General features: G+C 29.6%; 2 protein-coding genes across 3 annotated transcripts; one reads left to right on the forward strand and one right to left on the reverse strand.

Annotated features, from left to right (window-relative positions):
* Positions 1–3202: 3202 nt before the first annotated feature.
* On the reverse strand, positions 3203–3830 carry LOC123194437. The gene has a single exon (XM_044607630.1). It carries the CDS (start codon positions 3746–3748, stop codon positions 3365–3367), a length of 384 nt encoding a protein of 127 aa, XP_044463565.1. The 5' UTR covers positions 3749–3830; the 3' UTR covers positions 3203–3364.
* A 4323-nt stretch (positions 3831–8153) lies between these two features.
* On the forward strand, positions 8154–13838 carry LOC123219906. Of its 2 annotated transcripts, none has more exons than XM_044641880.1 (12): positions 8154–8516; positions 9627–9691; positions 10059–10131; positions 10328–10346; positions 10815–10934; positions 11558–11627; positions 12021–12064; positions 12164–12205; positions 12731–12790; positions 12970–13037; positions 13148–13205; positions 13278–13501. In XM_044641880.1, exons 1-12 carry the CDS (start codon positions 8230–8232, stop codon positions 13311–13313), a joined length of 942 nt encoding a protein of 313 aa, XP_044497815.1. In that variant the 5' UTR covers positions 8154–8229; the 3' UTR covers positions 13314–13501. The 2 variants fall into 2 exon arrangements, with proteins under 2 accessions (XP_044497815.1, XP_044497809.1); XM_044641874.1 differs by having other exon boundaries at positions 8155–8516; positions 13317–13838.
* Positions 13839–13973: the final 135 nt, after the last annotated feature.

The raw sequence follows: 13973 nt of genomic DNA on the forward strand, positions 1-13973 counted from the left end.
ATATTTATATATATTATCACGTAATTAGATATTTTTAATAATTAATATAGAAAAGTTAGATAAATATAAATGATAAAACAAGGTATTTATTTTTTTACAGCCCAAACTATTATTTTTCATCTAAGTTTTTTAAAATGATAATTTTCATTTTTCATATTTAAAAAATAAAACTTTAATAAATTTTATTAAATGAAAAGAAAATAACATTATTTTATATAAAATTTTTTATTCTATTTTTTCTTTTTAAAATGATAATTTAGTGAAATTCTCTTTCCTATTCAACTTTAAAAGCTAACATTCCATATTTACGTGGTTAATTATTCCCTTAAGAGCAAATTAAGAAGTTAAAAAAATATTTACCCAATTCCACAAGCTAATACACAAACAAGCTGGTAAGAAAGTGAAAATTCTTCAAACAGATTAATTGGGGAGGTAATCCTGATAACTGAAGCAGCCAAACTTAACCTAATTATATTCGGGTTGATGAGATTTCAGTAATTTAAGGGGGCATTTGGTTTGTATAATGTTTGATTACTAAAATAGAAAGATTACCTTGAAGATAAATTACTTAGAAGATTACTGGATATAAATTATTACTATGTTTGATAAAATTTGATAGGTATAAATAATTATTGTTTTTGGTTAAAGGTAATAAAAGATTACTAGTAAATTATTTTATTTAAATGCCCTTAAATATAATTATTTTTAAATATTTTTTATATTATTTGTCATATTAATTAAAAATAAATTTATTTTTATCTCAAAAAATTAATAAATAATAATTTTTCTATAATAAACTCATGAGTACCCTAGTAATCTTTAAATACCTAAGGTAAAGGTGGTAATCAGATTACCACTTATATTACCTGCCACGTTAGCATTAGTAATAGAAGATTACTGTAATCTTTTATTACTGACAAACCAAACAAGAGAATAAAAGATAGATTACCAAGGTAATCTATCTTACCGCTAACCAAACGCACCCTAAATATGATTATATTTATACTGTGCAAGTCATTGTCCAATCACCCTCCAACAACTCTATGTATGTCTAATTTATTGGAATGATTTTTTCCCACCCCCCCACCCCACTGTTGAGAAATTTAATTGGCATGCTTTGTGCGCCTTCTTTAAAGTTACATCACTCTTCTTTTCGTGCGTAGAAAATTAATTTGTATAATTATGGACTAACGACATCACTCATTTTCTCAACTTCACTTTTATTTTGAACTTATTAATTGGAGTAATGTTAATCTTTCGGCTGTTCGGTTTATAACAAAGAAAGATTTTCGGATAATTTATATCTTCTTTGATTTATTTATAATAAAAAATTATAATAATATTTTATTATTAATAATAATATTATAAGATTATTACTTCCACTTTAACTATTAAAAAATTGTTAAGATAATATTGATTTTATTATAATTATTTTTTATTTATTAATTATTTAGGATAAAAATAATTTTTTTAATTAATATAGTAAATAACATGATAAATATTTTAGAATAATTATATTTAAGGATATTTAAATAAAATAATATACTAATATTTTTTTATTATTTCTAATCAAATATAATAACAATTTATATTTATCAAATTTTATTAAATATAATAATTATTTATATTCAATAATTTTTTAAATACTCTATCTTTAAAATAATTTTTTAATTTTAATAATAAAATATTCTTCAAATTAAACATAGAATAATTTGCCATTAATTTCATAATAAGCTTCTATTGTTGATAAAATGAAATGGCCAACACATCTAATCAATTCTAAATTTTAGAATTTTTTAAAAAAATTAAATTAAATTAAAAAATAATTATATTTATATAATAAAAAATAATTTTATATATATAAAAGGTGAAAAATAATAATTATTTTAAATAATATTCCCGATGGAAGTATTTCTCCTTTTATTCTTCCTCCAAGATCAAGTTGGGAGATGAGCAGACGTAGATTCAAGTAGGTAGTCAAATTGGAAAGCACTTTGCAATTAATTTCAAACAGACATATATTCCTTTCCCTTGTCGTTTTCTTCTTTCGTAGATTTTGTTTGATTTTCTTTTTGTTTTTTAGTTGCTTATAGACTTGGTCAAGCCTTAGCAAAGAAAGTTTATCTGACATGCAGAAACACAACAGCTGCCTCTCAGTGGTTGGGCGGCAGTGCCCTGTAGAATATTTGTAAAAAGCAATAGGCCAAAGGACTATGTTCCAACCAGGTATGCTGTTTTATTAAATTTCTCACCCTTACCTTCAAAAATTTTATTTATCTATTCGTAATAAATTAAAATTAATAATTTTAAAAATAAAATTATTATTTTATTTATATTATTAAAAATAAACTTTAATTTAATTTAATTTTTTCTCTTAAACCCTAAAAAATAATAATTTCGTTTAACCCAAATTTTAAAAAACAGTATTTTTCCTCTTAAAGTTTTTAATTTTTCAAAGTTAGTTTTTCAATGTTGTTTCTTCTTCTCCGATGACCTCCAGAGAATGCTTCTTCCTCTCCAATGAGGCCTCCTTCTCACTGTTGTCCTAGGCGCGATCGTCGACAAAGACGACTCTTCTTCGTCAGAGATGAAGACGCGTCTTTGTCAGAAACGAAGACACTCTTCTTTGTCGATGACAGTGCCCAAGATAATTGCCGAAAGGAGGCCACGTCAGAGAGGAAGAGACATTGCCTGGAGGTTATCAGAGAGGAAGAAACGGAGCCAGAAAACTAACTCTGAAAAATTGAAAACTCTAAGAGGAAAAATGTTGTTTTTTAAAATTTGGGTTGAGAAAAATTATTAGTTTTTAAAATATTAGAGGGGAAAATAAGATAAAATTTTCAGGGGTTAGGTTTTGTTAATTTTAACAGTCTATAGGTGAGTAAATAGGATTTTCAAAATTAATAGGGGGAGACTTGAGAAAACCGCATATTCTAGGTGGGAAATAGTCCTTTGGCTAAAGCAATATATTTTTATCAGCTGTGATAAGATATTCGAAAAATAAATAATAATTAGAAAGAGTTTATCAGCTGTGAAAGTAATAATAAACCTTGCAATTTTTTTTATTAAGACATTCTCTCTTTTTACATTTTGAATACGAGATTTTAGTTAAATAATTATGGAATGGGTGTTCATTTTCAAAAATGGTAAATTAATAAAATTAATGAAATATTATCTTTTCAGAAAGAAAATTTTAAATTCTAATTTCTAACATGCTAATAAGTTTTATTCCAGATAAGATACAAAAACCTCTAATATATTTACTATCTTGCCACTCTTACAACGCTGCCAATACAACAATGCTAATAAGAAGGTTCTTGCAAAAATTGGTATTTTAAACTGAAGAAATACAGTAGTTTAGTTACTAGTCTACTTCAGGGATGCTTTCTAACTCAGGCTTCCACACTTCACTGTGTTGAACTTGGTTTTTACTCCGAGAAATCATATCCTTAACTGAAACTCCTCCCTTTTGCAGCAGCTCCTGCAGCTCTTGTTTACTGATAACCAACTTTAGTCTCACAATACTGGCGGTTCCTTGTCCATCTCCGGTTGCCTTCTTTTTCGAAAACCTCACCTTCTTTTTCTCAACATTGAGTTTCCTGATTTCTGGAAGCGAATCGGAGAGTAACTGCCCTGAAAATTCTGACAAAACGTCCTCCACTTTGATGGGAGCTTTATATTGCTGAACTCTTCCGTCGGTTTTCATCACCTTACTCATCTTTTCTTGCTGAACTAGGCAATTCCCCATAGCTTTATTGGATTTGGAATAAGAGAAGAATGGTGATGGTGGAGTATTTATGGGAAACTATTTGTGGGGATGGCCTTTTCATGTGTAAATATTACACAATTTCCCCAGCCGAGCCTTCTTTGGACCCCAACGGCATTTTCTTTGACATTTTGGTAAAGTGCAAAAGTGCGGCTGGTGAAACTGCATCATTCATGATATCATAAACTCAGTGAGTTACTTTCGAGTTCAATCGATGATAAATAATTAAATTTATATTTAAATTATTTATATATATATATATATATTTTAAATATATAATTAAATATACAAATAAGAAGGATTTATAGTATACTAATGAACCTATTTGACCCTAAAAACGTATAATGCATCAAATTACTGTATACAATAACAGTATATAGGTTAATAATTTAAAGCAATTATATTAGAAGTTTACTTTTACTCTTTAAAATCAGATAATAAACAACGTGTTTTGAATTGAATGCATGTTAAATTCTGGTTAATTGCAAAACTGGAAATGCAAGTTGCGATGCTAGTAGTGTAGTCTCCATCAATCTGTGTCTGTAAATGCACCATACCATACACGTTTTGTTATGTTTCTTTTCCGTGGAGCAGTAAGTGCTGGCCACCCATTTCCACCAGGTTAAGGGATGATAACGGGAGAGGAGACACCAAATACCCTATTCTCCGTCTTTGTTTTTGTTCCCGTAATAAATTTCAATCTTCATTTCTGTTATAAGAATGATAATGATTTTATGTCTCTTTAATACAAAGAAAATTTTAGAAAAAATCTTTTTTTTATCCTCTACCTTCAGAGAAAAATATTCTCTTTGTCTTTATACCTGTAGAGAAAAATATCTTTTTTATATCATTTAAATATAATATAAATATATTAAATAATAAAATTAAAAATAATATATTTCAAATGTCGCAAATAACATATGTTAACCATTGTAATATGCATCCCCTACCCATGAAAAAAAATATCTCTTATCTGTAAGAAAAAATATCTTCTTTGTACTTTCTAAATATGACATAAACATATTAAATAACAAAATTAACTAAAATTAAAACTAACGAATTTTAAATATACAAATAACATATGTTAACCACCTTAATATGCATAATAAATACATAAAAATTTTAAAAAACATAAATAACATAAAACTATAAAAATATATTAGTATTTTAAGTAAAAATATTAATATAAATGAGAGTGGAAGAGAGAGGCAAGACAGAGATGAGACATATATATCTTCATCCTCGACTATAAAAATATTTTTCGTCTCATTTTCTATTTTAATCAGGAAAATTTTCTCCCCGTTAAAGTTAAAAACCTTAAATTCTAATCAAAATTGTCTCTCATCATGTAACTCAAAGTCCACTATAAACAATTATATCTATTTAATTTAAGAGTTTATTTCATTTAATCTCACCCTCGTGGTTGGATCAAGTAATTAGATGTCTTAATTATAACTATAATGTTACCAATGAAATAGTGATCTTGAATAATTTAAGGCAGATATTACCAGTGAAATTTAATTCTTCATAATAGTTGTAGTCTTAAAGCAAATTTAGTTTGAAAAACAGACAAATATTTCTTTCACTTTCTTATTTTCTTTTTTCGCTTAGACTTCTGCAATTTTTTTTTTTTTTGGTTTCCATGTTTCCCTTTCTTATTATTGTTTAGTTGAAGACTTTAATTTTGCCCAAGAGGGTACGAGGCCACTTACGTATGACAGCGACGCCTGCATCAAGCTGGTTGGCCGGCACCGTCATACGGAATTCACACGTTCATCCCCTAGTTGGCTGGCTTTTATGTTACTGTGATTTGAAGATCTCAGTTATTTCATGCAAGTAATTTTCCATTCAGGCCCCGACAAGTCTATCTTCCACGATTCATTCAATGCGACATGCTTGTTGGCTGTTGCACTTTCCGCGGAGTTACAATATTCTAGTTTGGGGTAGAAAATAATAAATTGAATAAATGGCATCACAAATTTTATCATCTTCACCAGTTCTATAAATAAAATTTTGTATATAAAACGATAATATATTATTGTATAATTAAATATTATATTTATTTTTAATTTAAAATTATTAATTATATTATAACATATTATTATTTATACATAAATTTATATATATAATATAATAATATTTTTATTCTTTACTTAAGAATAATATTATGTACATAATTTTATGTATAAATAATTATATATTATTATATAATTAGATAATTAAAAATTAAAAATTAAATAATATTCAATTATATAATAATATATTATTATTTACATGTAAATTTATGTACATAATTTTATTATTCACTTAATTTTGACACTTGGATGATCAGAGCAGTTGATCGTTGCTTGGTAAACATTAATGGTTCAACGTGCTAGTCAAATTGGTAAGCACTTCACTTGCTTTTAATTTCGAACACACAATTATTCCTTGTTGTTTCCTTAGTTTATTTTCATCTTTTAATATATATATAATCTTTAATAACAAATAATGCTTGAATATTCATAAAAATAAAAGCCAAAGTTTGAAAACTATCTTAGGTGATGTAAGTTTGGTATTCTTAAGAAAGAGGTTTTATGTTTACAACTCGATAAATTCATATCAAAATCTTGACTTAATATAGTGATTGTAGATTGATTATTAAATTCGAAATATGATATTTCCGGTATGATCAAAATATCTCGAAAGAAAAGTGTATGTGCGTTTATGTGTGTGTATATATATAGTAATTATTTTTCATTTAACCTATTTTAATAGAAGGACTTTTTGGTAAAATTTTCCAGTTGTTTGGGACTAAAACCCAGCTCTTGCAATTAAAACAGAGTAAAATTATGTGCAATTCGACCCGAATCTAGATGGGTTAGATCTTTAAACAACTAATCTGGATGACCCAATTGAATAACCCAACACCCAAGTTAACCCAAACTTGATTGACCTTTAAATTTTGATCCAAAAATAATTCTTAAATGGCCCAAACAGAATGGTCCGTCAAATTAGGATTAACCGGGCTTATCATAATTTTAAGAAACATAGGTCTAACATAACTATATTTAAACAAATACATTACAAATATAAATAATATATATAATTTCATACACAAATAATAATATATTATTAATAAATAAATAATTTTAACTTAAAGATAAAATAACACATACTCTTTATAAAATATAATATAATACAATTATTAAAATATTACAATACAAATTATTAAAAACTATCGAATATAATTATTAAAATATTTAAAAAAATATAATACAATACAAATTTTCAAAATTAAAAATGAAAAAATAAATCTGGTTAGGCAAGTTGTCGGTCAGGGAAGTGTTGGGAACTATCATTAGCAATGAATCAGGGACATAATTGGCATGGTTGAGTCAATCAAGTTAATTCAACCCTACCCAAATCTTAATTATAATAAATTTTAGAAAGATAATAATATATTGAATAATTAAAAAAACAAGGGCCGAATGACCTGTTTCCATCCTAACTTTGATAAAATTATTGTTTCTCACATTTTTAAATTTAAAAATTCTAATTTTTTTCACATTTTCCCGAAAGTCAAATATTAATTTTAATAATAATAAGGTAATTTTTATCATTCTATATAATATATGATAAGTTTAGCATGATTTGCATCTTTAATAGTAAGAACAATTATATTTTTATTCTAATTATTTTATATTTTTCTTTTTATCCTCTTTTCCCCATTTTTATCATTCTATATAATATATGATACTATCATCTCTTGTTATTATTATATGACAAAAAAAGTATATTTCTCTCCCTCTATATAATTTATGCATATACATATTCGACATTATTTTAAATTATTTTTTCTTAGAATTTGGTATAGACCTAATCCAACAACTCACCAATCTTCACTCATTATTATTGATTTTATAAGTATCTTTCTCATTGTTGTCGACAATCAAAGTCAGTATACAGAAACCTTACTTTCATATTTTATCGCAATTTGAACGTTGCAATTTTAAAGAAAGAGATAGACAAAGGACCTTTTAAAAATCCTTTTAGCATATTTACTAACAGGGTAAAAAAAGAACTTTTCAAACTTAAAGGATACAATGTTAGTCCATCAAAAATTGGGTGAGAAAATGTAATTCAAGATAAACAAAAAAATCCTGTTTTTTATCGTGTCCCTACAAAAAAAGGAAATTTTAGATTTTTTTTTTGTTATAGCAAAACAGCTCATCATGGAAGGTAATTATTTTAAATAAATTAGCCAATTTTTTTTCTTAATATATTTAAATTGTAATTATCTTGCTTAATTATATTTCAATTATAACTGTTACAATTCATAGTTACTTGATTATTTACCTTAATTTACTGTTTTGTTTACAAGAAGAATTATTTCTGTATAAAATATCATTCATGGAATGAGCGGCAAGTAGCTGTATCACGTGTTCTACTCTTATTCGCTTGACCTCTGCATTCCTAATCCCATGGCCGGAGTTCTAGATTTCTCTCAAGCTCCTATTTGCCGGTCCTTTCCCGATCGTCGGAGAACACCCAGAACCTCAGTCTTCGTTAGAGCCACTTCAGAAGCCCCACTTAATTCCTCTTCTTCTTCTCAAACAGGCATCCAAGAACCAATAATATTTACTGCCCCACCTAATTTCAAGCCGCCTGAGCCAAAGCGATTCAACGTTAGACCCGACAAGGTTTTGGACATCGTGGGGGCCTCTCTTGCTCTGTTGTTTCGGTTGGGTACGGGTATTTTTGCTTCTGGGTATGTTTATTTCACTGAATTTTGTCCACTTTTGGTTCAATATTTTCAACTTTGAAGTAGAGCTGTAGAATTTATGCTGATTTTTTTTAATATTATTATTGAATGATCCAAACGAATATTAGCTTGTGGCGTTTCGATTTCTGTCATTCTGTTGACTTTTTTAGCCCAAATATCGGCTCACTAAACTGTGACCGAAAGAAGAGAATTTTTTTAAAGAACAAAAAGGATGCTGAAATTAACTATGCAGCTGTTGTTTAATTTGATTTTAAATCAAATAGTTCCTTATGCCAGGTGTACTAATTTAATATTATCTTATTTGTTTGTTTGATAATGAATGGTAAAGAGCAGCTGGGTTCGGGCTTTATTGAAGTCTTGGTGCAGACTATGTTAATTTATACCTCTATAACATTTTGGATATCGATTCTAGACAGGATGTCGATAGTATGAAACACAAGTAAAATGAGTACATATTTTATTCACCTTTGGACTTTGTATCGGAAATCATGTATTGAACCTTCCTTTGGAGCTCTATCAATAGGTTGCTTTCTATTGAGTTTTCATTATACGGGGTGGAAGAAGCTTGCAATCTATGTTGAATACATTGACTTTTCCTAAACTTTTAAGATTCTGCAATCAAGCGTAACTGTGCAGATTATGTGTTTACTTTGTGCCAAAGCTGTTGCATGTTAATGGTTTTTATTATTAAGTAGTTTTCATCTCCATCCTGATAGCCTATTCCATATTTATTTTGTTGGTGGCTTGTTGCTTATATCCAGTTTGATAAGGTACAAAACTTTTGGAAGATGGGAATACAATACTTTAGAAAGCGATGTAATCAACTAGTATTTATTATGATTTAGGACAGGACTCTTGCTCTATACAGGTACAAGGAAGGGCGAAATGGAACTAGTCAGTTGTACTTAAGAATAGATCATAGAAATCTAGGAGTACTAAACCTATTAAGTTAGCCTCCAAATTGATATTAGACGAATGACGTCGTACAAGTGTGCGCTGCCGAATGGTTGACATAATTATCGTATATTTTTGAGTGTTTTGCTGGACACTTTCTAGATTCTAAAATTGTATTGCATTCTTCTTGTTCTGCTACAGGTACTCTGCATCTTTTGTTTCCAAGGATGAGATTCCGCCTGACCAGTATGCTCTAGAAATAGCAGGTAGTAGTCAGATTCCTTGTATCATTGCTATATAATTCTTGAATAGGTATTATAGGGATGATTTTGTAAGAGAGCATCTACCATTAGTCTGGTTGGTCTGCTATTTTGTAAAAGTACCAGACTTCTTGCACTCTTGGGATCAAATTCCACTTATGCCAGTATTTGGATGTGAAGAGTCTGTACTTGTGGTTAAAAGGATTCTGAAAGTGTTTATTCCAAAAATAAAGTGGTAAAAATCAAGTTTATTCTATAACTGTAGGTTTGTTACACTCCTCAACTTGACTTATATTTAAAATGGGCATCGTTTGTGCCATCTTATTTGACATTCAAGCTGAGAACTATTTATAAAAAGCTGTTATTTTAACAGGTTTTAAACTCAAAGAGACCTCCAAGTTAGGCCCTCGTCCAGAGAAACCTATTGAGATATACGAGTTTGAAAGGTACTACATCATTCATGCTTTTTTGCTCATGCATATGCTGACTGATATATTTTTTAATGCTTTATTGTTCTTTATACTTTTATTGAGTGATCCTGTATTTGTTTGATTTGCAATTTTTTTATATATAAAAAAAGAGATTGAATGAATATATCTTTCTCTCCACATATCATTCTCGTGGACCACGTGCGAACTTCAGCTGTCCATTTTGTCGAAAGGTAACATCACTCCTATTACCATTCATATTCAATAACTTGTAGAGCATGGATACATGCATTTCCAGACATGATACTCTGAGGAGCAATATAATGGAAAAATCACTACATTGACTAGTTACAGACCATAAAATTCACAGCATTTCCTCATTTGTTAGGCTGGTTTAAACTCAATGCAACTATAGGAGGAGGTGCCACCCTGAAATCTGGTTGAATTAACATGTCTAAGAAAAACGAGAAGATAAATTCAGGAATACATGCTTTGCTATAGTGAATAAAATTTATGATTTATATTGTTTGTACAGTTTTGGTATATCGGAGTGGAGTTTTGCTGTTAAAAGATTTGATTAAATATGTGGAAGTGTCATAAGTGTGTGAACATAACCATAACTGGAATCCTGGTCTTCTAAAACAAAATTATTTTTATGACTTATCACAGTATATACTTGTATTGTCCTTTCATGTGAACAGGTCAGGGAAATTGTCGCTGTATTGGATCTTGATGTTTTGTATTATCCTTGTCCAAGAAATGGTCCAAATTTCCGTCCCAAGGTTGCTCAAATGGGTGGGAAACAGCAGTTCCCTTACATGGTTAGATTTCCTCTTTTTTTTGGTTCCCTGATTTATCTTGCTCTTTGATGACAAGATCAAGTCATCAGTAACTTCAGATGTATAGTGCTTATTCTCTTGTTATCATTATTTTGGATATTTGTCCTATGAAATTCCTGGTATGTATATTTCATAAAGCCAAAGAATGCAATACTAATTCCTATATTCCATTAATAGCTGAATGTGCAAAGGTGCTCTCAACTTTCTGACTCTCGATTTGAACATTTTTATTTTTCAGCCATGATAATTGTGTTTGCATAACTGGGTGCCGATCAAAGTAATTGAAAAGTGCACTGACAATTGGAAATGGATTAAATATTACGTCTAGTTGTTTTCACTATCAAACTTTGTAATGTGATAAAGAGGGTAGAAAAGTGAATGCTAAGTGAGTTAACTTAAGATTCTTGTTACTCATATCGGGGCAACTTAATTTTCTGTGTTCACACTTTAATGTGGAACTTAAAATACCCTGGCTTATTTCATGAAATATTGAGTCTGTACAAGTGCTTATTAGTTTTTTTCTAAAATTTCAACTTAGGATATTAATAGTGGGTGATTTAAGATTTTAATTAAACCTAAGCTTGAACTTTTGTTTGTTTTTGCAGGTTGATCCAAACACAGGAGTCTCAATGTACGAATCAGATGATATAATTAAGTATTTGGTGGGAAAATATGGTGTGTGTTTATATTGACCTGCTTCCCTATTTGCTTTAATTTGTTGGTTGTTTTCCCCAGTGGATCTATTATTACTTTCATTTTTCTGAGAAGAGAAGATGCTGAATATGTACATTACAACATCAATAGTCCAATTATATATTTCCTTTTCTATTTCATTTCCTCTAAAAAAATTAATACTGTTAGACTATTCTATATGAGAAGATCCACGAGTTTTTCTTGCTCTTTACTTGTGAATTTAAGTTTATTTCTTTCATAACTTCCTTTGTGGATTATTACTGATTGATGCTCTCTTTTAATGCTGCTGTTAGTTACTTTTTCTTGAATCAGAGGCTTACACAGTATTTTAGTTGACTTTCATTTTATTTTTTGTGTTTGATCTCTATTATTTAGGTGATGGAAGTGTTCCTTTTATGCTCTCACTTGGTCTACTAACGGTTAGCATTAACATCTAAATCTTTCGTTGATAATTCTTGCCATTCAGTAAAAGGAAAATTTTTAAGTATTTTTCTTGGTTGCTTTCTGATTTATTGTAGACTTTAACTGAAGGGTTTGCAATGATTGGTCGAATGGGAAAGGTAATTAAACTTCTCTCTACAAAATGGTCCTTGTTGCTTGGGAAAAAGCTATTTGATATTCATGATTTCACTATAGCTGCTCTAGAGTCTGTCTTCAACTAAATAGAGTGCTACATATGCTTTCATTTAACCATTTGGCACTTCTAGGTAATAGCTTAACATTTCTTTTGGTTTATTCATCATCATATCAAAACTTGTCCCGTTTTGCCTTTTCCTTGGATTCTACTGACCATTTTTTATACTCTTAGATGTGCATTTTGCATAATTGTCTTGCGTATAATCATCTTCACCTCGTGCTGCTGGAGAAGTATGTTAGGAAATCCCAGATCAACTAAATCTTGAATTTGATGTGGGTTTCATTTATTTGTTGAGCTCTGCCATCTTATAATTTAAGCTGTTGGTTGTGTATTATTTTTATCTGCTACTGTGTGTCTTAATAGTAGATCATCAAGAGGAAGATGTTACTAGAAAACAAACAATAGGCACAAAGAATTTCCTTTTTGTCATCTCTTTCGCTTTGTGCAGGGTTCTTCTTATACACCATCAAAATTGCCACCCAAACCACTTGAAATATGGGCATATGAGGTTAGTGGAGTATTAAATAATCTCTAATGCTCAAAGCAAAATTAGTAATGAGTTGATAACCTTCCAAATCTAAAATTTAAGATTTGGATGATCATCATCTCTTGCATGGATGGCAAGAGCGGTGTACCCAGCATCTTTTCACTGAGTAATGGTTTTGAATGTATTTATTTCTTCATCAGTCTTCCCCATTCTGCAAAATTGTTCGTGAAGTACTTGTAGAGTTAGAGATACCACACTTACTTCGCAGGTAAAGTGTTTTTGTGGAATCTAGTTGTTAATGTCTATGAATATGGAATCATGTATTTTGTATATTCATTACTAAGACCTTTTCTGTGTGATGGTACTTCTTTTTCTTAGTTGCGCTCGTGGCAGCCCAAAACGACAGGTTCTTTATGAGAAAGCTAAACATTTCCAGGTACTCAGTTTTTCCACTCAGTTTTTCCATTGATCTACAATCGGTAATATCTTTACATTTTAATTTTAGCAGCTGCTTCAGATGTCCATACCCACTTACAACTTTTAACAGGTACCTTACTTAGAAGACCCAAATACAGGGGTGCAAATGTTTGAAAGTGCAGAAATTGTGGAGTATTTAAAAGCAACCTATGCCTCATGATGGGCAATTCTGTTAAAGAGCTTCAGAGGTTTTCTTAGTTCTCGTGTACATGTTCTTTCCCTCTTATAATATCCACACTTTTTGTTTCTTTGGCATGTTAGCATACTGTAGTGGATGTGTTAATGTTGCAATATGTTTCTTTTCGATGAAATTAAGTCCCCTTGTTTTGGTGGCCTGTACTGGAGAACTGGGCCATATGTCATAGTGAGATAGATAAATGGGAGATTACCATTTGCTGTTTCGGATGATTTCTGTGCTTCTGGTGGACCCTTGATTTTTCTCTTCTTTTTCTGGCTTACCAACAAGAGGAAACTAGTTGCAGGGATTTGGTGGTGATTAAAATGTAACAAGTAGATGGCTAGATAAAGCGGTCTGGTATGTAAACCAATATTTTATGTTTTCCTGACAATAATATTTTTCTTTTTTCTGCAACATGAGAAACTGGCTATGGTACCCTCAAATCTTCTAATTGAGGTGAAAAAAGAAATAATCTTGTTGATGCCGTGGAACTGTTGTGTCCCAATGATATATAGTACTTTAGCCTGATTCTGGTCAGTTTTCTTTTGC

This window comes from Mangifera indica, chromosome 1, assembly GCF_011075055.1.
Source record: "Mangifera indica cultivar Alphonso chromosome 1, CATAS_Mindica_2.1, whole genome shotgun sequence".
In the NCBI taxonomy this organism is placed as follows: domain Eukaryota; kingdom Viridiplantae; phylum Streptophyta; class Magnoliopsida; order Sapindales; family Anacardiaceae; genus Mangifera; species Mangifera indica.

Excerpts from the sequence above, each read along its gene's own strand:
- LOC123194437 (XM_044607630.1), bottom strand. The coding sequence starts at position 3,748 with ATGGGGAATTGCCTAGTTCAGCAAGAAAAGATGAGTAAGGTGATGAAA.
- LOC123219906 (XM_044641874.1), top strand. The coding sequence starts at position 8,230 with ATGGCCGGAGTTCTAGATTTCTCTCAAGCTCCTATTTGCCGGTCCTTT. Across the intron at positions 11,628-12,020 it reads GTATTTGGTGGGAAAATATG|GTGATGGAAGTGTTCCTTTT; the intron begins GTGTGTGTTTAT and ends TCTATTATTTAG. Across the intron at positions 12,206-12,730 it reads TGATTGGTCGAATGGGAAAG|GGTTCTTCTTATACACCATC; the intron begins GTAATTAAACTT and ends CGCTTTGTGCAG.